This window comes from Peromyscus californicus, unplaced genomic scaffold (assembly GCF_007827085.1).
Source record: "Peromyscus californicus insignis strain IS unplaced genomic scaffold, ASM782708v3 Scaffold_3__1_contigs__length_106647218, whole genome shotgun sequence".
In the NCBI taxonomy this organism is placed as follows: domain Eukaryota; kingdom Metazoa; phylum Chordata; class Mammalia; order Rodentia; family Cricetidae; genus Peromyscus; species Peromyscus californicus.
In genome coordinates this window covers 28,359,122-28,380,537 of record NW_026294551.1, presented here as the reverse complement: position 1 = coordinate 28,380,537, position 21,416 = coordinate 28,359,122, and the positions used below count along the sequence as shown (strand labels likewise).

At 49.3% G+C, this 21,416-nt stretch overlaps 2 protein-coding genes across 26 annotated transcripts in view; both read right to left on the bottom strand.

Moving 5' to 3' along the window:
• Positions 1–1,316, bottom strand: part of Abcc3 (ATP binding cassette subfamily C member 3) — a 49,827-nt gene extending 48,511 nt beyond the window's left edge. For both annotated transcript variants that reach the window (XM_052758476.1, XM_052758477.1), the window contains exon 1: positions 1,064–1,316. In XM_052758476.1, the coding sequence (XP_052614436.1) occupies positions 1,064–1,108 (45 nt within the window). In that variant the 5' untranslated portion in view covers positions 1,109–1,316. The remainder of the gene's footprint in view (positions 1–1,063) is intronic.
• A 16,583-nt stretch (positions 1,317–17,899) lies between these two features.
• Positions 17,900–21,416, bottom strand: part of Cacna1g (calcium voltage-gated channel subunit alpha1 G) — a 65,842-nt gene continuing 62,325 nt past the window's right edge. For all 24 annotated transcript variants that reach the window (XM_052755716.1, XM_052755724.1, XM_052755725.1 and 21 more), the window contains 3 exons: positions 20,526–20,703; positions 20,116–20,285; positions 17,900–18,959 (listed from right to left, as the gene is read on the bottom strand). In XM_052755716.1, the coding sequence (XP_052611676.1) occupies positions 18,228–18,959; positions 20,116–20,285; positions 20,526–20,703 (1,080 nt within the window). In that variant the 3' untranslated portion in view covers positions 17,900–18,227. The remainder of the gene's footprint in view (positions 18,960–20,115; positions 20,286–20,525; positions 20,704–21,416) is intronic.

The window sequence follows — 21,416 nt, the reverse complement described above, 5'->3', positions numbered from 1 at the left end:
GCCCGAGTTACCAGAAATTAGCCCCTATTCATGAAGCTGAGATGGCATCCTTGGTTGCCTTGCCTGGTAGAGGGGCGCTGAGACTGCACACCCTTCAGGTACCTAAGCTGCCTTGTGAAAGGACTGGATGAGAGCCACGGAAGGCTGCTTTTGTGTCTGTGTGCGGTACTGGGGTTTGAACCCAGGGCCTCCTGCCTACGAGGTAAGGGCCACACCCCTGAGCTACCACCCCAGTAGCCTGCTTTTACCTACTTTATTACTGTTTTCAATCCAGCTCTGATTTCACGCAATTGGGTGCTTTGGGGCAAGTCCCTTCCTCTCTGAACTTCCATTTCCCCCATCTATCAAAGGAGAGGGTTGGGCTAGGAGACCAGTCCACCTCTCTCTCTCTCTCACGTCCTGGGTGTAAATAGGGCCTCCGCACAGATCTGCAACCAGGTAAATCTTGTCCACAGAAACAGTGGCTCCCAAAAAACAAAACAAAACAAAACAAAACAAAAAAAAAACTGTCCATGGAAGGTCTAGCTGTACCAAGTACCTGATTAAGTAGGGCTCTGTATCCACAAACTATGGCTTGGCTATCTACCCGGTCTTCCTGCCCTATACCCTAAAGCATACATACAGTTTGTGGATCAGGTGCTGGGAGTTTCATTCACTAGGAATGCAGGCAAAATGCAAAATGCTGCTTCTGTACCCTGGGATCAATTGACAGAGGGGCTGAGATCAACAGGTAAGCGCCAGTGCTTTCCAATTCCCGGTGCCCTGCACTACCGTGCCTGCCTCCTGCCTAGCTCCTCCACACGGTAGGGAAAGGCATGACAGACAGCAAAGGTCCCGACCAGGAGTCGCTTTGGCATCGTGGCCAAACATCTTTTCGGCACCCATTGTTCCCTCTCTGGTGCCTAGACCCTCTCAGGCTTGGTTATATACACCCACCCCAGGGATCCGCTGACGCGCCCCCACTCCAGTGCCTTCCCCGGAAAGCTGTGGTGAGGCGGAGACCAGACTTCCGCGGTTGACACCTCCTCCCTCCGCAGCATGGACCCCGAGAGGCAAGCCTTACCCAGAACTTGGAGCCCAGCTCCCCGGAGCCGCAGAGGCGGTCCATGTGGCTCAGGTGCACCGCAGGACTGAGATCTCGGTTCAGCACAGCTCCAGCAGACCTGCCCGGGTGCCGCCTCCAACTCCCAGCTCGACCTGCACTCCTCCCCGCCCCGCCCTCCGGTCCTCTGGTCAAGTTCTCCCGGTCTGTCTCAGCGATTACGACACGGGTCTCGAGCTCAGAAAAACTGCTGGTACCTAAAACTGCAACGCTGGAAGGAACTGCAGAGTAAGGACGGATAGTCCCTTCCAGTGGTCCCCATGTTTCTAGTCCCCAAAGCTGATGGGCCTGGGAATGAGTCTTCATCAGTTTTCCAGTGGGATTTGAAACACATGTATTTTCAACCCAGTCAGAAAGACCTGGAGCGGCATTTAGCCATCTTCTCGCTGTAAAAGAAGTCCCTTATAAAGGCAGGGTCACTTCTGACTGTAAAAATACAGGATCATCTCGTTTCATCATCTGTAATACGTGTAGTACTTGAGGGCCCAGTCTCCCTCTTCCCCAGAAGTTGTCGGAGACAACTGACAGATGCCAGCCCACACGTGTGATGTGTGTACTGTGCATGTGTACAGCAGGAGAGTGAGGCATGAAGTTGGTCCCAGGTACCAAATAGATGGGTGCGTGGCTTCCTTGTGGTCCCCTTAAGTTGCTGCCGTCTGAAGCGCTGTGGCTCCCTCGTCTTTCCCAGAACACTTCTGCACACCACTTTTGCACTGGTAAGGTATGGATAACCAAGCCAGGCGGTGGTCGTGCACACCTTTAATCTCAGCACTGGGGAGGCAGAGGCAGGCGGATCTCTGTGAGTTCGAGGCCAGCCTGGTCTACAAAGCAAGTTCCAGGACAGACTCCAAAGTTACCACCGAGAAACCCTATCTTGAAAAACCAAACCAAAACAAACCAAAACAAAACAAAGTATGGATAACCATGATAGAATCCTCCTCACTGGCTTTCTGAGGATTCAACAGAAAAGTATATAGAGCATATGTGCTGAATGTAACATGTTAATTCTATTTCAGCCTGGCCATGGTAGAGATGGGTGGTGAGACCCCCCCAGGAAGAGCCCCATATTAGCAACCTCATCTTAATGCTGAACCTCCACATTGTCAGTTTGCAAAACGGCCTTCCCAGCTTGGTTATGCTGGGATGCCCTCCATCTCTCTTTTCCCTAATAGACTCTCAACTCACCACTTTCCTTGGAGCTAAGCAGAAATCTTCTTGGTCTAATTTACCTCTGTCTCTATCTGGTGTGTGTGTGTGTGTGTGTGTGTGTGTGTGTGTGTGTGTGTGTGTGTGTGGTCAGCCTCCCTTAGTACTTGTTTCCCAGACAGGACAGGGTATTTCTATTCTCCTGGGGTTCAGTGTAAATGTTGAAGAAATCCAGTAGGATGGTGCAGAAGTGATCATCTCCTGCCCCTCCAGGCAAGCAGGAAGTCCTGGAAGCCAGAATAGAGATGAGTCTGTAGAGTGAGGTGGACAGTGATGAATGAGGTTCCCCTTCCCAGGCGATTGTCCTGGGGACCTATGCAGATTCTCTCAGCCCTCTTTCCTTTTCTCCTCTTCTCTCCCACACTGCTTTCCCCCAACCTTCTCTCTGAACAGAAGACTGTAGGAGCTTTCATATCTTGTCAGTGTGCTTTTGGTTACGTTTATTAGTGAAGAGTCTGTCTTTCTTGCCAGTCTGAAAGGTCCTCAAGGCAGCCACCAACTGATTATCTCTACTTCTCCTCCATGCCTCAGGTAGTAACTTTGGTGCACTATGTAACCTTAACAGGCCCCTCATGCCTCTGGGACCAGTTCCACCAGCAAAGTGAGCAACATGCCATGGAAGCTCTCCCTCACTCTGGACTCTGTGGTCCAGGGCCCTAGGACCAGAGCATCTGGGAATCAGCTCGTAAGCCTTCCGTTAACCTTGAACATGACTTTCCCAGCACCCCTGCCTGGCATTTTACTACTGGCTCTCTCTTAGAGTCTGGCCATGGTTTGAGGAGCCTAAGGGACCTCTCTCTGGAACCCTTTAGGAGGTGAGCTTCCCCCAGGTAACTTTTCTGGTTCCCTGGGGCCTTCCAGCTCAAGGTCAGTGTGGAGTCTGCTGGTTAGCTCTCTGATCTGAGGACAGGAGTCTGGCGTCAGCACTGGAGCAAAGCACTGTCCTCCATGACATCAGCCTTTCCATTCTACCTTACTTTCCCTTGTCTCCCCATACAAGGTGGGAGGCTCCAAAGGTAACATGCAGTCCCTGGTGATCCTTGCCTTACCCCACCTCTGGAAATGCTCCGAGTTCACCCCTTCGTGGCCTCTTATGGAATGTAACCTCTTTCACACAGTCCTTGAAGAACAAGCATAGTGTTTGTATGACATCATTGTTTTTGGTTAATTGGCTCACCAGAGCAAGAGATCTCAGGTCTTGGGACATCCCAGAGTTTGTCCAGGGCCTCAGAGCTTCATCTGGCACAGTTACCAAGCGCCCTCTTCTCCTGTATGCAGCTTCCACACATGGCTACTCCAGGCAGCTCCCTGGATGGGATGCATTTCCTGGACTCTGGGCTATTGTACCCCTGCCCCTAGCCCATCTTCCAAGCTGCTCTGCAGACTAACTCCCCCTACTCCCTGTACCCACCAAACTCTGCTTATCCTTCAAGATATCTGTCGATACCGGGATACGGTAGCACAAACCTGTAAATTTGGGAGATAGAGATAAAAGACCACAAGTTCAAGGCCTGCCTCAGCTACACAGTGAGTGTGAGACTGGTTTAAGCTATGCGAGAACCTGTCTACTACCATAGCGAAGTCTCTTCCCTCCATTGCAACCCTTGCCACCCAGAGGACTGTGAATGTGGGTATAGAGACTGAATCTTATTTATTACAGTATTCCTCAGCACTCAGGGCAGTGCTTGGCTGAGTCCTCAGGGAATGTTTGTCAACGGACTAAACAGTTACTCATATAATTCTTGGTGTATTTCTTCAGTTCTGGGCATTCTTTGGGAAAGTCATTTCAAGCAGGAGGCAAGTGAGCAAGGCCACAGTTGGACTGAAATCCAGTAGAATTTGTCCGGTTGTTGTCTTTGGGTGCTAGCTCATGGTCTGACTTTCTCAGTCACGCTGGGGTCCAGAGAGGTCCTGTAGGAGAATGCACAGATACGGAGCCCAGGAACTGATCAATGGGGAAGGGGGAGAGCGGCATCCAGCTAGAGGCTGGGTTCTTAAGGGAGTTTATAGGAAACCATTAGTTTGTTTGTTTTTTAGTTTTTTTTCAAAACAGGGTTTCTCTGTGTAGCTTTGAGCCTTTTGTGAAATTCAGTCTGTAGCCCAAGCTGGCCTCGAACTCACAGAGATGCACTTGCCTCTGCCTCCTGAGTGCTGAGATTAAGGGCATGCGCCACCACCGCCCAGCGAAACCATCAGATTTTATAAAATCTCTTGCTTCTTTTTGTTTGTTTGTTTGTTTTATTAAGAGATTTTCTATTCATTTTACGTACCAACCACAGATTCCCCTGTCCTCCCTCCTCCTGCTCTCCAGCCTTCCCCCTCAAACCACCCCCCAAATCTCTTGCTTCTTAAGATGTTTTTCTGCAGTTTTAGGGAGGGAAATTGAGAGGAATGACTTAAAATTTTTAAAGTTTAAGTTGCTTTGGCAAGTCGCTCCTGAGCAGCCAATCCCTTACCCCCACCTTTTAGTTTATATATTTGAATTTTTTTATTTTTATTTTTATTTTTGGTTTTACGAGACAGGGTTTCTCTGTGTAGCTTTGTGCCTTTCCTGGATCTCGCTCTGTAGACCAGGCTGGCCTCGAACTCACAAAGATCTGCCTGCCTCTGCCTCCCGAGTGCTGGGATTAAAGGCATGCACCACCACCGCCCGGTCTTAGATTTTTTTTTTTAAAGTAATAAAAGGGCTTGCTCAATTATGGCTTGTCCTTGGGGATTATAAGGAAGGTCATGAGTTATATAAATTTCCAGAAATTGTTAAAAAGAGAGAAAAGTTTTAGATCTATGTGCAGGACCATTGTTTGTTTTAATTTGTTTTGAGACTCCCATTACAGAGAGAGCAGTTGATAAGTGTCTGCAAACAGCTCGAGCAGACACATGTGTTTGAGAGGTAGCCAAGACAAAGCCTGAAAAAGTATCAATGCAAACGGGAACAATTTTTAAATGACCAAAGAAATTTATAAGAATTTACACCCAGTTGCCAAAGGTCAGGAGGACAAAAATCCCAGGGACTGACCGGCTGCTCTGGGCTGGTTGACGGAGGGACCCAACAACCAACGGATGGACGTGGCAGAACCAGAGAGTTTGCTGAGCTTGTGTCTGTAATAGTGAAATTGTTTCTGTGAAGCCCTGGCTCCTCTATGAGAGAGGGGATGAGGGGAAGCGGCTTGTAGAAAGAGACATGATAAAGTGGTCAGCATTACGATTTCCTTTTTCAGGGACCCGTTTGGCATGACATTGAATATGTGGAATCAAAGCAGGATGAATTCATCTGTGAAGGAGGCTTTGGATAGAGCTAAATGCTGATGACAAGAAGTATGAGGTGTGAGCTAAGGTGGTTTTGTGATGGCTAAAGAAAATCCATTTTGCCAGGTGGCGGTGGCACATGCCTTTAATCCCAGCACTTGGGAGGCAGAGCCAGGCGGATCTCTGTGAGTTTGAGGCCAGCCTGGTCTACAAAGTGAGTCCAAGACAGGCACCAAAGCTACACAGAGAAACCCTGTCTCAAAAAACCAAAAAAAAAAAAAAAAAAAAAAGAAAGAAAAAAAGAAAAAGAAACTCCGTTTTATCCTAGACATCCATCTTGGTACCTACTAGATGTTTATCTCTAACCCCAGTCCCTGGAAGATAAGTTCCCAGTAACCTTGAATCAGTGACCCTGGCCCAGAAATATACAGCCATAACCATCTGCTTGTTACAATATGACTAACTGCTTTTTTGGCGTTTGTAATTTGCTAATGAGACACCCAAGGATTATTGTGGGTCGCCTTGACCACTTAACTTGGCAGAGCTGACTAGCTTTTGCTTGCTTTTGTAGATACTGAAGGTCTTTTTGTGGTTTTTGCCTTTAAAAAAATCATTTTCTGCTGGGTAGTGGTGGCGCACACCTTTAATCCCAGCTCTTGGGAGGCAGAGGCAGGTGGATGTCTGTGAGTTTGAAGCTGCCTGGACTACAGAGCAAGTTCCAGGACAGCCAGGACTACACAGAGAAACCCTGTCTCAAAACAAACAAACAAAAAAACCCATACAAAATAAGAAAATAAAATAAAATAATATCCCTTCCCCCAACCCTTTCTTCATCACATGCCTGAGATTTGGCTTTGAGGCTGTCGTCCTGCTAGCAGCTAATCAATAAATCCTTTAATTATAATTGAATTAAGTCCATGGTCTTTTCCCAGGGGTCATAAACTCCATAACAGCTTGAAATGAAAGTGGGGTGCCTTGAGCCACATAGTGAGAATCAGTTTGTAAATTGAAAGGCTGAGTGGGGGATTTTTTTGAAGGCAGAAAGGGCAACGAAAGTTCTGCCCATTGGGTGGGGACTATTTTGGGGGTAACAAGAGTGCCATATTCCAGCATCATCACACCATGGGCTGGCTTCTTTGCCTGATATATTGGCTCCATCTGAGAAATGATAAATGTATTAGAAATAGGATGTGTACTTGTGGGAGAACAGGCCTGTAAGGGAAGTAATGGAATTCCACAGAATCTTTTTTTTTTCCCAAGACGGGGTTTCTCTGTGTTGTAGTTTTGGTGCCTGTCCTGGATCTCGCTCTGTAGACTGGGTTGGCCTCGAACTCACAGAGATCTGCCTGCCTCTGCCTCCTGAGTGCTGGGATTAAAGGCGTGTGCCACTGCCGCCCAGCTCCACAGAATCTTTATAGCAGGGAGACGAAGGGAGAATTGTGCCCCTCAAAAAACTCAGTAAAAGTTATTGCCATTCTTCTGAGGTCTGTGAGAGAAAGTTGAGATTGTCTTGAGATACAGAAGGATAAAGAATATCAGGGTCTTGTCCAGTGAGTTAGGCAGTTCTGGTTCTGCCTTGAGTAAGAGTGACTGCTGAGTAGACTTTTTTTTTTTTTTTTTTTTTTTTTGAGTAAAAATGTTTTGCTTAGGTATACTGGGAAGAAACAGCTGTTTTAAAATGCCGATAGGGGAAGTTAATTGTCCAGTGACTACCCTAAAATCTAAGTGTCTGTGAAAAAGTTGTCTTTGTTGCACACCTGGAATGAATAATTGTGATTGCCCCAATGCAAGAAGTTGGAGTGTGAGGCCAGTTTAAGTCAGCGTCTCCTTTAAGAGAATGGAAAAGGTGAGAAAGCTGCATAGGGAATTCCCAAGTAAGGCAGACTCCCATTGATGCTGCTTGAGAGCTGTTGAAGAGAATTTAACATTGTCTTTCTTGGAATAGAGTAATCAGTAAAGTTTAATGGAAGGATGAGTAACAGTATGTCCACAATACTAACAGTATGAGGAATATTTGTTCTAAAAGGGTTCACTGCCTTGTTAGGCTGCCATTGGCAGAAGGTGGGGCTATTGGTCATACTTGGGGAAGAATATTCCATTGAAAGCCAGACATAGTTGCTTGATTACAAAGAGTAGGTGCTGAAAAAGCACATCTTTAGCATCAGAGTGTAAAGGGACAATAAAAAAAATCTTAAAATAAATAATAATAATATGGAGCCATAGTGGCGCACGCCTTTAATCCCAGTACTCGAGAGGAAGAGACAGGCGGACCTTTGAGTTTAAGGCCAGCCTGGTCTACAGAGCAAGTTCTAGGACAGCCGGAACTACAGAGAGAAACCCTATCATGGAAACAACCATAATAAAAATATAATAATAATAATAACATTGTAGTTTGAGGGACTATGGTAGGAGAGGGAACTCCTGGCTGAAGGACACTAGAGGGTGATGATGAGCATCAGTAGCACAGAAATCATGTAAAAGCCTGCATTTAGCAGATTCCTTGGGAATACAGAAAATAGGAGTAATCCCGGCCCTACAAGATGGTTCTGTGTAGTCAGCCTGAAGCGCTATGGAGTTAGCTGATGTGAAGTTTAATTTTGTTGTCCCCTTTAATGGGTCACTGATTTACCCAATGGGGGGATCTTTTACCCAAGAAAGCTTGGGTAAGGTATTGTTTTAGTGGCTCTTAGGAAAAAGAAGGTTCAAGTACAGAGTTGCTACAACCCCAGTAAAACAGGAGGTCTTGTCCCCCAAGGGAAGAAGGTTAAGGACGATGTAGAGGGTTGCAATATGCACTTGGATTCTGGATGGCAGCACATAAGGAGTCTACACTTGGTAGGGAAGGTCTGTAGCATGAATCTTAAATGGTCTTATTAATAAGAACAAACCGGAAGCCAGGTACTGGGGTGAATGCTGAAAGACCAGAGAAGCAGAACAAGCCACAGCCACCTCACTTTGCCAATTCCTCAGCTGATCCTGTTTCCTCAGACTGGAAGCCTCCGTGTCCTCATCCGGAATGAATCTCAACTGAACTGCTGCTAAAAGCCTAAAAGCTTAACCAGCTCTAATTCCTGGTTTTCATGCCTTATATACCTTTCTGCTTCCTGCCATCACTTCCTGGGATTAAAGACATGAATCACCATGCCTGGCTGTCTCCAGTGTGGCTTTGAACTCACAGAGATCTGGATGGATCTCTGCCTCCAGAAGGCTAGGATTAAAGGTGTGAGTGCCACCATTTTCTGGCCTCTATGTCTGTCTAGTGGCTGTTCTGTTCTCTGACCCCAGATAAATTTGTTAGGGTGCATGATATATTGGGGAACACAATATCACCACAGAGGTCTTTTGCCACCTCCCCCCCCCCCCCCCCCCCCCCCCCCCCCCCCCCGCCGGGTATCCAAAACTGAAGATCTAAGCATAATTAGAGGGACAGGATTGTTCAGCTACAATAGAAACATGAGCCCCTGTGTTGATAATGCCAATTATGGGGATCTGGTTGATGAAAACTGTAATATAAGGTTTGTCAAGAGACATCAGCTGAGTCCAACATGCATCTGAGGAATCATGACCTTTATTTTGTCAGTAATCATCACAAGTTTCTGGTGTTAGATAAAGTATAATAATCAATTGCTCCAATTGAGTTAATGCTGGGATTTCTTGGAATAGCTAGGACTGCACCATTATACAAATTTGACCTGCGTGATTTGAATCAGTAACATCTGGGCAAATAAAACTCTCTTTGTAATCCAATTTGATTTACCTAAAATTTAGTCAAAACATTTTGTAGGAAGGAATCCCCAAAGTCTGTGGGGGAGTCTCATTACTTCTCCTATTACACCTAACTTTATACCTTTAGCTAAGGCTAGATCTAATGTTGAATTATTTTTAATAGTGTTGATCTTATTGTCTTAGGGTTAGGGGTGTAGCCAGATGGAATGTTTCAAAAGGCCTAAACCAGGAAAACTAGCCGTGGCTACAGCTGGCTGTGCTCCTGGCAGCTGGGAGACAGTACAGGGGAGGAAACTCTGGGCTTCCAAGCTGGGGGTGTAAGCGGGCTGGTTTATGTCTTCTGCAGTGCCCTTGGGACTCATTTCCCCATTTCCAAAATTGGATCACCTTCTTTATCAAGTTTAGGACGACACTGACTGGCCTAGGGAAAAACCCTTGTTATACTTTGGGCATATTTTAGAGGTGGGTCTACCAGGATGAGGTTTGTTTGTATTTGTTTGTCTGAAATGTTTCTGCAAATGGCCTTTTTTCCATGTCTAAAGCATGCAGGAGGTTTCAAGAGCTGCTTCTAGAATTTGGGCTTTGTGCTCCTTGGTGCCAGCATTTGGGCATGCTTTGACCAGATCAGCAAGAGTATGGATGACATGCTGTCTTAGTTACTATTCCTGTGACGAAATACCATGACCAAAAGCAACTTGGGGAAGAAAGGGTTTATTTCCTCACACTTCCACATCACTATTCCTTATAGAAGGAAGTCAAGACAGGAGCTCAAACAGGGTAGGAACTTGGAGGGCAGGAGCTGATGCAGACCTCATGGAGGAGTGCTGCTTACTGACTTGCTCCCCATGGCTTGCTCAGCCTGCTTTCTTATAGCACCCAGGACCACCAGCCCAGGAGGGGGTTCCACCCACAATGGCTGGGCCCTCCCCCATCCATCACTAATTAAGAAACAGGTTTGCCTACAACCTAATCTTATGGAGGCATTTTCTCAGTTGGGGCTCCCTCCTCTCTGATGACTCCAGCTTGTTTCAAGTTGACATAAATCTAGTCAGCACAAGCACTGACTGCAAGTACTCTGGAATGAAGAAGATTCTTGCAGCCAAAATTTGCATTTCATAAACTAATGAAAGGTGTGAGGGACCACTTTATTGTCTGTCACTCTATAGCTTGTTGGGGACAATTAAGGCTCATTCATGTAGGCTCTGTGGGTTTTTGTCCGTAGTGGAAGAAGACTCTGAAAGAGTGTTATGGTCAGGGATCTTGTTCTAAGCCCTTGCAGAGGTTCTGCTAATCTGTTTATTAACCAGAGTGTTGGTAAGCTGTAGAGCTAGTTTCAAAGTTACCTTGTGCTGATTAATTGATCCTAAATACTATTTAGAGAGGGTTGCTGCCTTTGATTATGAACAGCATTAGGGCAGCATCCACCCATCCACCCATCCATCCAGCATCCATCCATCCCTCTATCCATTCAACCCTGGAACTATAAACTATATTGAGCAGTGGCAAGAATTGTTTCCAAGCTGGGAGGTGGTGGCACACGCCTTTAATCTCAGCACTCAGGAGGCAGAGCCAGGCGGATCTCTGTGAGTTCAAGGCCAGCCTGGTCTACAGAGTGAGATCCAGGTCATGCACCAAAACTACACAGAGAAGCTCTGTCTTGAAAAACAAAAACAACAACAACAAAAGAATTGTTTCCATAAGGGCTTGCCAGTCAAAAGGCATCATTTCACATGTATTTGCTATAACATCTATTATTTCCTGGTAAAAATAGCCTTGGCCTCCATTCTCTATAATACTCTTATCTGTTTGTTTATTTGTTTGTTTGTTTATTTATTTATTTTGAGACAGGGTTTCAGTGTGTAGCCCTGACTGTCCTAGAACTCACTCTGCAGACCAAGCTGGTCTCAAACTTACAGAGATCCACCTGCCTTTGCCTCCTGAGTGCTGGGATTGAAGGCTTGCATCACCATTACCTGGCTCTATAACGCTCTTTTTCAGATCTTTAAGCAGGAAAGTAAGAGCACTTCATGGCTGGGAACTGTCTTCTCTAAAGATAGGGTATGCAGTTAAAAATTCTCCTCTTTGAGAAGCCTCTTCAAGGCATTTTTGGAAGGCACTTTGTGTATATGGATTACTAATTGGCAGAAAACTCGGGGGCGCACCAGTTTTAGTAGGTGGTGGTTTTTTCAGAAGTTCCCCCTTTTTTTCTGTTGATAAGATTCTACAGCTCAGCTGGGTGGTGGTGGCGCACGCTTTAATTCAAGCACTCGGGAGGCAGAGCCAGGCAGATCTCCAGCCTGGTCTACAGGGCGAGATCCAGGACAGGGACCGAAACTACACAGAGAAACCCTGTCTCAAAAAAAAAAAAAAAAACAAAAAAAACCCAAAACAAAACAAAAAAAACAAAAACAAAAAACAAAACAAAACTCTATAGCTCACCTAATATGGTTCCAAAGAATTAGGTGTTTCTGTTGAACCTGTCCTATGCAACAGCGTAACTGGTTACCAATCCCCCGCAGCCCGCAGCAAGTTTCCAAATCAAGCATCCCATGGTCAGGATACCAAGGGCAATACTTCTGAATAATGCTTAAAAGCTCATAAATTTGTTTTAAAGACGTCTCAGTTCTGATTCTTGTAAGCAGAGTCATTCATTGCTGTGTGTGAGCTCTAAGTTCACGGGACAGAGCCCCCCCAGAGTGACGGCCAAAGCCAGAGTAGATCAGGCTGGCGAGAAGGAGCCTGGTTTACTTAGCACCTGTGGGAAAAGCCCTGTGCTTGTTGCCCGCTTACCAACTCAAGCAGCCGGCTGGGGCTGCTGCCTTTGGCCGTTTCCTCCAGACTTGTGCAGTGCTCAAAAGAACGCTTCCTCCCGCTTCCTCCCACAAGGCTCCACACGTGGCTATGCCACGTGAAAGAGGAAAGACTAACTCTTGGTGAGCTTTATACAAGAGTAGGCCTTCATATATTGAGAGGGGTTTTGGTCTTTCCTCTCCTAATCTAACAGAAGTCTCGTCTGAAAGAGCAACCTCATCTAAGAGACCCTAAGAAGTAGATGCTGAACAAAAGCCATCCTCTCCATATTGAACAGCACAACAAATGCGGCAGCCGTAAGGAGTGAGGAGTCTTTGTCTTCATTTTTTCCGGGGGTCTCACAGGGAGAAAACTCTTTCTGGCCCTACTGACTCAGGACAGCCACACAAAGCCAGAATCAGATATTATGAATCCATACCCACATATTGGGGGTGTGGGGAGTGATGTGGCTTTTGCTGCGCCGATGCTTCCAGCAAATGGCCTCAGACCTGGTTATCACATCTTCCATACACATCCATTGTTTTGAGTCATGGGTGTAAAAGATTCCCAAAGGAGAAATAAGGCACAAGGTACATTGGGATGTCTAAAGCATAGCAATACTGATTACAGTCTTAGAAGGTAATTCTGAATGGGTTGAGCACACAGCCTGTAAACAGAAGGAATATAGAGCTATAAATAATTTCATAGAACATGGTTAATTTGTTACAGTTTGGGTGAAAGTTTGATCTATAAAGGGAAATTTTCAACAGCAGTTCTCAGGTAGGCTACCATGTAACGAGGAACAGTCCCCCAAGTGCGCATAGCTGGCCCACTCCACTTTTGAGTTTTCAGAACCAAGATGTTTCTACCCAAAAGGCTGCTCAAAGGAGCAGCAAAGTCATGTGGTTTGAGCTGAGGCTCAGAGGGGAACACAATCGGGTGACCAATGCCTCGCCCTCCCTTTCCACCTGGCTGTAACTCCAGACTAGATGGCCGATGCATGTGCTATGCCTCTTCCCCCCTCCCCCGCCCCCCGCCAGTAAACATCTTGAGGCAGCCTAGCACCAGGGATTTTCTGGCAAAAAAAAAAAAAAAATGGCGTGAAAAGATCACTGCAAATGCAGAACAGGGGCTAGAAAGCAGGGCAGAGGAGACAGGGTGATCTAGGCACAGGAAATGCTGCCTGGGGGCAGGGCAGGTCGGAGCTAACAAAGGGACTGTGTGAAAAAAAGGGATGCTGTCCCCACCTCACTGTGCTGCTCCTTTAAAACCCCTTGAAGTCTGGGAACACCCCTAAATTATGCTCCAGCACACACACTGCCTCCCTCTTCTGTCTTCCCAAGCAGCAGGCCTGTTTCCTGCAGACTTCAGCCTAGTTGGAGCCACCTGGTCCTGTCCCAGTCTCAGCAAGGTTGCCCTCTGCCCCAGCCTGCACCCTATCTAATTGGTATGCAGGTGAGGGCTTGACTACTGTATCTGATCCTAGAGTTTTCAAAGTAATAATTAATAGGCCCTGTGGGCCTCAGCCAAGCTCCTCCGTTGATATAGGGGCTAAGGCATGCAGAGTGGAGAGTTTGCAGCAGAATTCCCTCCTGGAGCTTGAGGAGCAGCTCATTTCTTGATGCACCTTGCCCTGTAGGTGGGACCAATCCACAACTAAACTTGCCTTGAGTCCTCTCTCCTCCTTGCCACTTCTGTCTGGGATTTGTTCACTGGCCTTAGGGGCCATTATTGGCACTAGGGGCTCACCCTCCCTCTCCACCCAGCTGTGGCTCCCCAGCATTCAGATGGCATAGTCCAGTCCGGGCTTCCCCCCAGACAAGTTCTGCACTGTGAGCTCCTTCCCCTTTGGGGGTCTTACAGTGCTTCTGTCTGTGGAAGGATCCATCAAGGTTGGTATCCTCTCCCTGGATTCATCCCTCTTCAGAAGAGACCTTGGATGGCACCAGCCAAGAGTGCTTGGTGCTGCCATGTGGTGTCTGATGCCCTCACTACACTGTCATCACAGGGGTGGGGCAGGTTGGCAGCTCAGCAGGCCGGGGGAGAAGGAAAGGGGCCATAGGGCACCAGGCTGCGACGGGTGGGGAGAGCGTTTGAAGGTGTAGCTGAAGCCTGTTTGGAAAGCGGGCAGAGGCCTAGGTGGGGACAGGAAAGGAGAGGGTGGAGACAGTGGTGGCTGAGGAGAGCAGGTGCCAGGGTTTCAAAGAGCAAAGCCATTCTAGGGAAGGGTGTTGCCTGGAAACCTGGCGTGACTACAGAACCTGCATCTGCGTGGAGTTCCTGGAAATCACCCAGAGTTAAAGGACGCCCCCACCATCCCTATGGCTGAGATCACGTTGGAGGCTAGGATCTCACCAGGTGGGAGGCTGTGGACCTCTCTAATCCACCAAGTATGCCACACGGAGAACACATGTACATTTCTAGAAACCAAATGCGACTGCTTTAAGAACGGGCCCCCTCGCCTCCTAGCAAACTCTTCATTTTGTGAGCATGGTTCTGCCCATCACTTCCCATTCGCTCCTCGATGAGGATAGATTGAGGTGGTGGAGGCTGCAGAGGGGCCAGCCAGGCCTGGAGTCAAATCCTAACTCTGCCAAATTCTGGCTGTGTGACCTCAGGCAAGTCCCTTAACCTCTATGAAGCTGCTGCCGCCTGGAAAAAATGCTAGCCGGGTGCTTCCCTCGCTTAAGCGTTTGGAGGAGTGAGTGAGAGACTGTGTGTGAGCTTCAGGTTTGTTTTTAGCACCAGCTCAGATCACTCCTCTTCCCAGTTCCCCACCCCCAGACAGGCCTTTTCCTGGAGCCTTGGGGGTGGAGGAAGCCGCGGTGGCAGCCACGCCTGAGGTGCTCTTGACACAATTTCCTCTTTGAACCCCAGGGAGAAGACTGAATGGAGACAAAACACCCAGGGAGATAGATGTTCTCATTTCCAAACGCACCCCCATCTCAGAAACCCCCTGGGCCGTTCCAAGCCTGCCTTGGAGGTCCTAACCCAAGACCTGCTGCCTCCCCAGCCCCAATTCCGGGAGATCATCAGCCTCCTCACTTCCAAACCCTTGCAGTGACGGTTTCTTTCCATCAGCCATGTTATTGTTTTGTTGGTGGTTTTTGTTTGTTTGTTTTTGACAGGGAGTGTCATGGAGTTCAAGCTGGTCTCCAATTTACTATGCAGTGAAGGATGACCTTGTAATCCTAATCTTTCTGCTTCCACCTCCCAAGGACTGAGATTACAGACAAGCATCCCCATTTCTGGCTGATAAAGACTTCGCACTGTTGGGAGAGTGGTTACAATACTCCCCCCAAAAATATCCACCTTGACTCTGCCATTAATATGCCCACAGCATCACCCAGATGCCCTGTAGGCATTGCTTCCTGCCAGAGACGTGCTCAGGTCCACGATGAGGTGGGGTGGGAGAAGGGGGCTTTGCCCTCTCTCCGGGTGGGTCACAGTAGATCTCTGGAAAGCAACTCTAAAGTATACTCAGTGTGACCCCAAGCAAGCTTCCTTAGTCCTTCTTGGGAAGGGAGAAACAGGGGAGGGGGTGTTAGAAAGAATTAGACATGCTATGTATTATGTCATGTGACACTACAGCATTACTGCACTGCTGTGTATTCACAGAGGCAGGGAGGTGGGTGAGGGAGGTCTGGGTGAGGGGAGAGGGTTCAGCTTTCTGCTTCACCTCGACCCAGAATCTTCTAACCACTAGGAGAAGGGGGAATCCCAGAACAACCCCTTCCCAAACCTCCTATCCGTAAGGCACAGACAGCTATAGAATTTTACAAAAATCTAAAAGCTTAATCTCCAGATCCAGGTGGCAAAACTCTAGGAATTTTGTACAGCTTCCCCCCTCAGAGAGAGAGAGAGAGAGAGAGAGAGAGAGAGAGAGAGAGAGAGAGAGAGAGAGAGAGAGAAGAAAAGAAAAGAAAGAAAAGCCAGCTTCTACAAGAACCCCCTTTCTTCAGCTGAGTAGGCTAGAGGGATTAGAGCTTGGCACTATCATACACCCTAGGAAGATCAAACCAGGTATTTGCTTCAATGAGTGGTATCATTTCTGCCCAATAGAGCAATCAGAAAAGCTCTCTCAGCTTAGGAAATAGGCCAGAGGATGGACGCCTGCAGGTCCAGCCTCCCAGCAACCGGCAACCAGCAGCCTGGCACTGGGCTCCCAGTTGCTGGTGCAGATGGGGGCTGTGAGTGAGGGATGTCGCTGAGGTTTCAAGAATCCAATCCAGGGCTGGAAGTGCAGCTCAGTGGTAGGGAAAGAGCTGCCTCAAATACACGCAAAAACCCTGGGTTTGATTTCTACTCCAAAGCACGAACACACACACACACACACACACACACACACACACACACACACACACACAAGCACACAAGCACACACACACTCATGCAGGCACACAGAGCTGACTTAAGAGGGGCAGGGATGTTCAAAGGGATGGAAATAGGACAGATGTTTGAGGCTGGCTGAGTCTACAGTTACTCCCTCTTGGTACTAGGACTTCAACCAAGAGACTATCGCCAGCAGTAGCACCAGAAAGGCGACTCCGGGTCAGGTGGCTCTCCCCACCCCTGCCCCCCTGTCCTGGTGGCCTTTCCCCCCACTTCCCTCTCCTCTAGCTCCCTCCCACTGGGCGAGCAGCAGCAGACCATGTAAGCACCTTGCTTGTATCATTCATCACCCCTCAGGGAGTCAGCTTCCTAGCTCAGTATTCTGGCCACCACCAACCCTGCATCCTCATCAGATGTCTCCAGCCCTGGTCCCTGCAATCTCATCCTTGGGAGGGGACAACCTGCTCTCTTTACACAGATTAATCTCAATATCGGCGGGCAGGTAGATGAGACACCTCAGGTCACCACCCGGCCAGAGTGTGGCAAATGCCAGGGTGGAAGACTGGGGCAGGAAAACCCAGAAGCACCTGCCCCTCCCCCACCAGCCCTTCGCTCTAGATCCGCCGCAGCTGAGGCTGCCTCCCAGCCTCCATTGGCCCCATTAACCAAAACAGCTTCATTATGCCAATTTCCAGCTTTCAATGTGCGGCTGATCGCTGTCAGCAGAAATAAGAATTAATCTGGAATTACTCACATTCCCCGAGCTGCCTGGCTCAGAGGATGCGATAAAGCTTTGATAGAAAAACAGAAGCCCCTGCCACCCAGCCCCACCAGGCACAGGGTTCTCTTCTTCCCATGCTGGTGGGGATGGGCATTTGAGTTCCTCCTCTCTCAGACACACAGCTCATATGCATACAAGTGCACACACACACACTCAACACACACAAACACACACGCACCCCCCTCCCTGTACACACACAAAGGCAGCCCCGATTCTTCCCTCCCCACCACCCACTCCCCACACCCCATGGCCACCTGATCACCCCTAACTCTCCATCATCCCCTTTGCTTTTACTCTGGACTGTGATTAACTTTTTATTTTGGAAAATTACTTTATTTTATATAGATATATAGATATATAGATATGTATGTATGTATATATAAAAAGGTTCCATTTCATTTGTAAAATCTCATTTTTTTTCTCTTTTTCTCTTTTTTTTTTCCCCTACAGAAAACGATGACGAGGTTAAAGGAGAAAATAAGTTACATGACAGTTTCCAAAATGGTTCTCGCTTTCCACTGAAGATGGGCCACGGTTGGGTTGTAATGCACTCACGGTCCCTGCTTGTGCTTTACAAGAAGAGGGAATATAACTAGACTGGTTATTTTAGGTTAAAATAGCCAAGAGACAGACGCCTTCGCCTCAAAAATATTCTGAGACACATAAAAGTAGAAGGAAACAAGTCTCTTCAGTCACAAAATGTCGTACATCCGGCATATACTAGATTCAATTAATTTAATAAAATAGAATATACATAGAGATTCTGCACAAACGTATTGCTTTCTCCCAACAGCTCCTGGTGTCGGGAGCCTCTGCCAGACTGGGCTTCTCTCTCTCTCTCTCTCTCTTTCTTCCTGGAGGCGGTGGTGCCAGGGCTGTGCTCTCTTCAGACTCTCTGGAAGTCCCGCTTGTGATCCCCCAGCCACTAAAGAAGCCAGGCGAAGCGCCTCGCTGTGTACGTGGGACTTTTCAGAAATACTGCCCAGGAGGCGGAGCTAGGATCTGCACCCAGTAGAGAAAGGTGACAGGGAGAGTGGGTAGGACTCAGGGGTCCAGGTCTGTTGGGTCAGAGGACAAACCGGAGAGACTCAGCGCATCTTTCTTTGGGGAGGGTGAGGAAGCCGTGCCATCAAGGGGGCCTGAGGCCGAGGGATCCTTGGAGTCACTGGATGGCGCCCTCCTCCTGAGGCAGACACCAGGACTACATGGGGGCCGAGGGCCCTGGCTCTCCGGGGGATCTATAGAGATACTGGGTGGGCTGAGTTTTTTCTTAGGCCGGCTCCCAGGGCCCCCAAGAGGTTGGCCCCCCAGGCTTGAGGGGCTTGGACATAGGCGGGGTTGGGAGCCGCTGTCCAGGCAGCTGACCGCAATGGAGTGTCTTCTCTGTTCATCTAGCCAGGATCCAGGCCTGCGCCGGCAGCTCTGGGCTTCTACACTGTAGCATTTCTTCAGGTCCCGTGGGGACAGGGGTTCCTCCTGGCTGCTGGGCAGGAGGTCTCCTGAAATCCAGCTCAGCTCCGTGTCCAGCTCTAAGCTGCTTCTGGTCTCTGGAGGGTCCTTGGCCCAGCCCGGTTCCAGGCCTGGGCAAGGGGCTAGCGGGCGGATGTGCTTGGAGACCTTGCTCTGGCTGCCAGACCATTGCTGCACCTGGATGCTCGACCCGCCCCAGAAGGATGAGGATCGGGTCAGAGGGCAGGAGGGCCCACTCACCTCTGACAGCAGGTCTTCCCGGCTACCCAGGCCCTGCACTTCCAGGGAGTCAGTCCTTATTGCTGCCTGTAGGGAATGGGTGCAGGGCTCAACCCAGGAATTGCCTTTCCAACATGGATTGTCTTATATTCTTTCTGTCAGGCTGGGTGTCCCAGACCCCCCATGAAGCTGCAGGACCACCCTATTAACTTCTCTTATTGAGAGAAGGGGGCCGTGAGCCCTCTGAGCTCTGTGGTTCACGTCTCTCCCACTTCAACCACCAACCCTTTCTTCCGGTCCTCTGTGCTCCACTATCCTAAATCCTGCAGGAGGAACTCTTCAGGCTTTGGGCCCTGGGAGGCCAGAAAGAACGCTGCTTCCCAAGCTGGCCTCTAGCCTTTAGGGAGAGCAAGGCAGCTATTCCCTTGGCCTTGAATACCCTTCCCAACGAGTGTCCCTCACTCTTCTGAGCATGGGTTTTCTGTGATGAGTGCCTGGCAATCCACTTCAAATAAAACTAACCCTTGCCTCTTCTGGATTCCCCGCTACAACCCACACAAGCACCTTGCAGCTAGAACCTGTGGCTGCGGGGATCTGACGGCATGTGCGCCTCCGTTCTTAGACTGAGCTCAGAGAGCAGGAACTGGGTCTCAGTGCCGAGCACCAAGAAACTGCTTGGTGAGTGGGTGTGGGATGAGGGGGACCATGCCTGCTCCCCAAGAGCATGGGGCTGAGCAGACCTTCATGTGTCTGTGCTCCAGAGCCACAGAGAGCCACACAAGGCGCACAAGCCTCACTTGGCTCCGTGAGTCACTCTCTGTCTGGTTCACGGAAGGTGGACCCCAGGGTTGGCCAACAGTGAAGACACTTAAACCCTGCCTTGTGTCCCTGAATTTAGTCCCAAGTGTGAAGAATTGGGGGGGAACTCTGGGCCTGGGATTGGGAGCCTTGGTACCTGGGTACCACCTCCACTGGATGTCTGTTGCCCTGGTAACAACTCTTCCCCTAGACCCTGGGCCTCCTCAGTGAAACAAGGTATGTGTATGGGGTGGAAGGCAAACTCCAGCCATTTCTGCTTTACCCAGGACCATGTCCCTCATACACAGAGCTGCTGTATGGTTGGCACACAGTACACCTTTGCTGAAAGTTTGAAAGTGTCAACTCCAGTCGTCACCAACAGCATAGGAGTTCCAGTCGAGAGCCTTACCCCAGGGCCCAGAGCTAACTCTTCACACTTGCTCACCTGGCGCCTGAGCGGCCTCTGAGCCAGAGGGGAGCGGCCCGGTGGGGGTAGTTTAGGGATGGCGCCCCAGGTGGGGGCCCTGTGAGGCTGGAGTAGATAGAGTGCATCTTTGGGAAGCTGTAGGATGCAGCTGGTGTCTGCTGGTTGGGAGTGAACAGACAAGATGGAGCCTGTGGGGAAGGAACATGGAGAGGTGAGTAGAGAGGAGTCTGTGAGGCCTCCCTTCCGTCCTTCCTCCCCCCCCAGGGCCTCTACCCCTCACTGCCCTGGGATGAAAGCGACTTCTTCCAGTCTGGGTATTTCTCTTTAGCTCGGGGGTTTCCTCAAAGTAAGAGGCACGTCTTTTGTTGGTCTTAGGGAAGGTTGGATCTCCCTGTGTGAGCTGAGCTGGTTTGCCCCAGCCTCGGTACCTGACTGGGCTTTGGGGAGCCCCCAGCCCCTGTGTCCTCGGGCCCTCTCAGATGTGCTCCCATTGCGACACATGTAGCTGTCATTGGGCAGAGAGTGCGTCCGGCTGACACCAGACTTCCTCACGGTCAGCAGGTCTGGTCCCAGAGGGACCGGCACCTCCTCGGGGTGGGGTACCACCTGCAGAAGGATCAGGGCATGGGGTGAAGAGCATGCAGCTGGGTTTGATAACTGAGGAAAAGCTAGACAGCAGGAACTAAGGCCTCCCCCACCAGACCCACCGCCCTCCCCCCCACCTACCCACACCCACCTCCACACCCTCCTAGGCCAAGGTGATAGGCATGAGCATGGTAGGAGATGGGAAGACAGACAAGGGGTTTCTACATATAGGGAGAAAGGGGTGGAGAGACCCCACCCTGAGAGCATGCCCACAGGATCCCCTGTGAGCCTCTGGGCTAGGGATGGTGGGGGACTAGGAGGGATGAGAGAAGAGAGAGCAGCCCCCAGCACTGCCTGTGTGTGGTCCTCTTAGAGAATCTGAAAGTTACCCCAGGGATGGGGGGGGGGGGCAGGCCTGAGCTAGATTCGTGCAGGTTAAGGTGAGCACAAGGGGCGTGGCCCAGCCTAATCTCTAGATCTTTAACCACACAGAGACTCTGGAGGGTGGAGGTGGGTAGCAAGGCCTGGGCCCCCGGGGACTCAGTACTCCCTCAGTGGACAGAATTAGGGTGGGAGTGGGTTTGGGAAACCTGTTTCAAAGAAAGGCAGTGATTAGCCCTGGACCCCAGAACAGGAACCCAAGGCCGGGTCCCAGAGTTTTTCTTCCCCTTTAGAACCTCTTTCCCTGGACCCCCCATTCCCAGTTCTCAGGGAGACTGTAAGGTCTTCTTCCC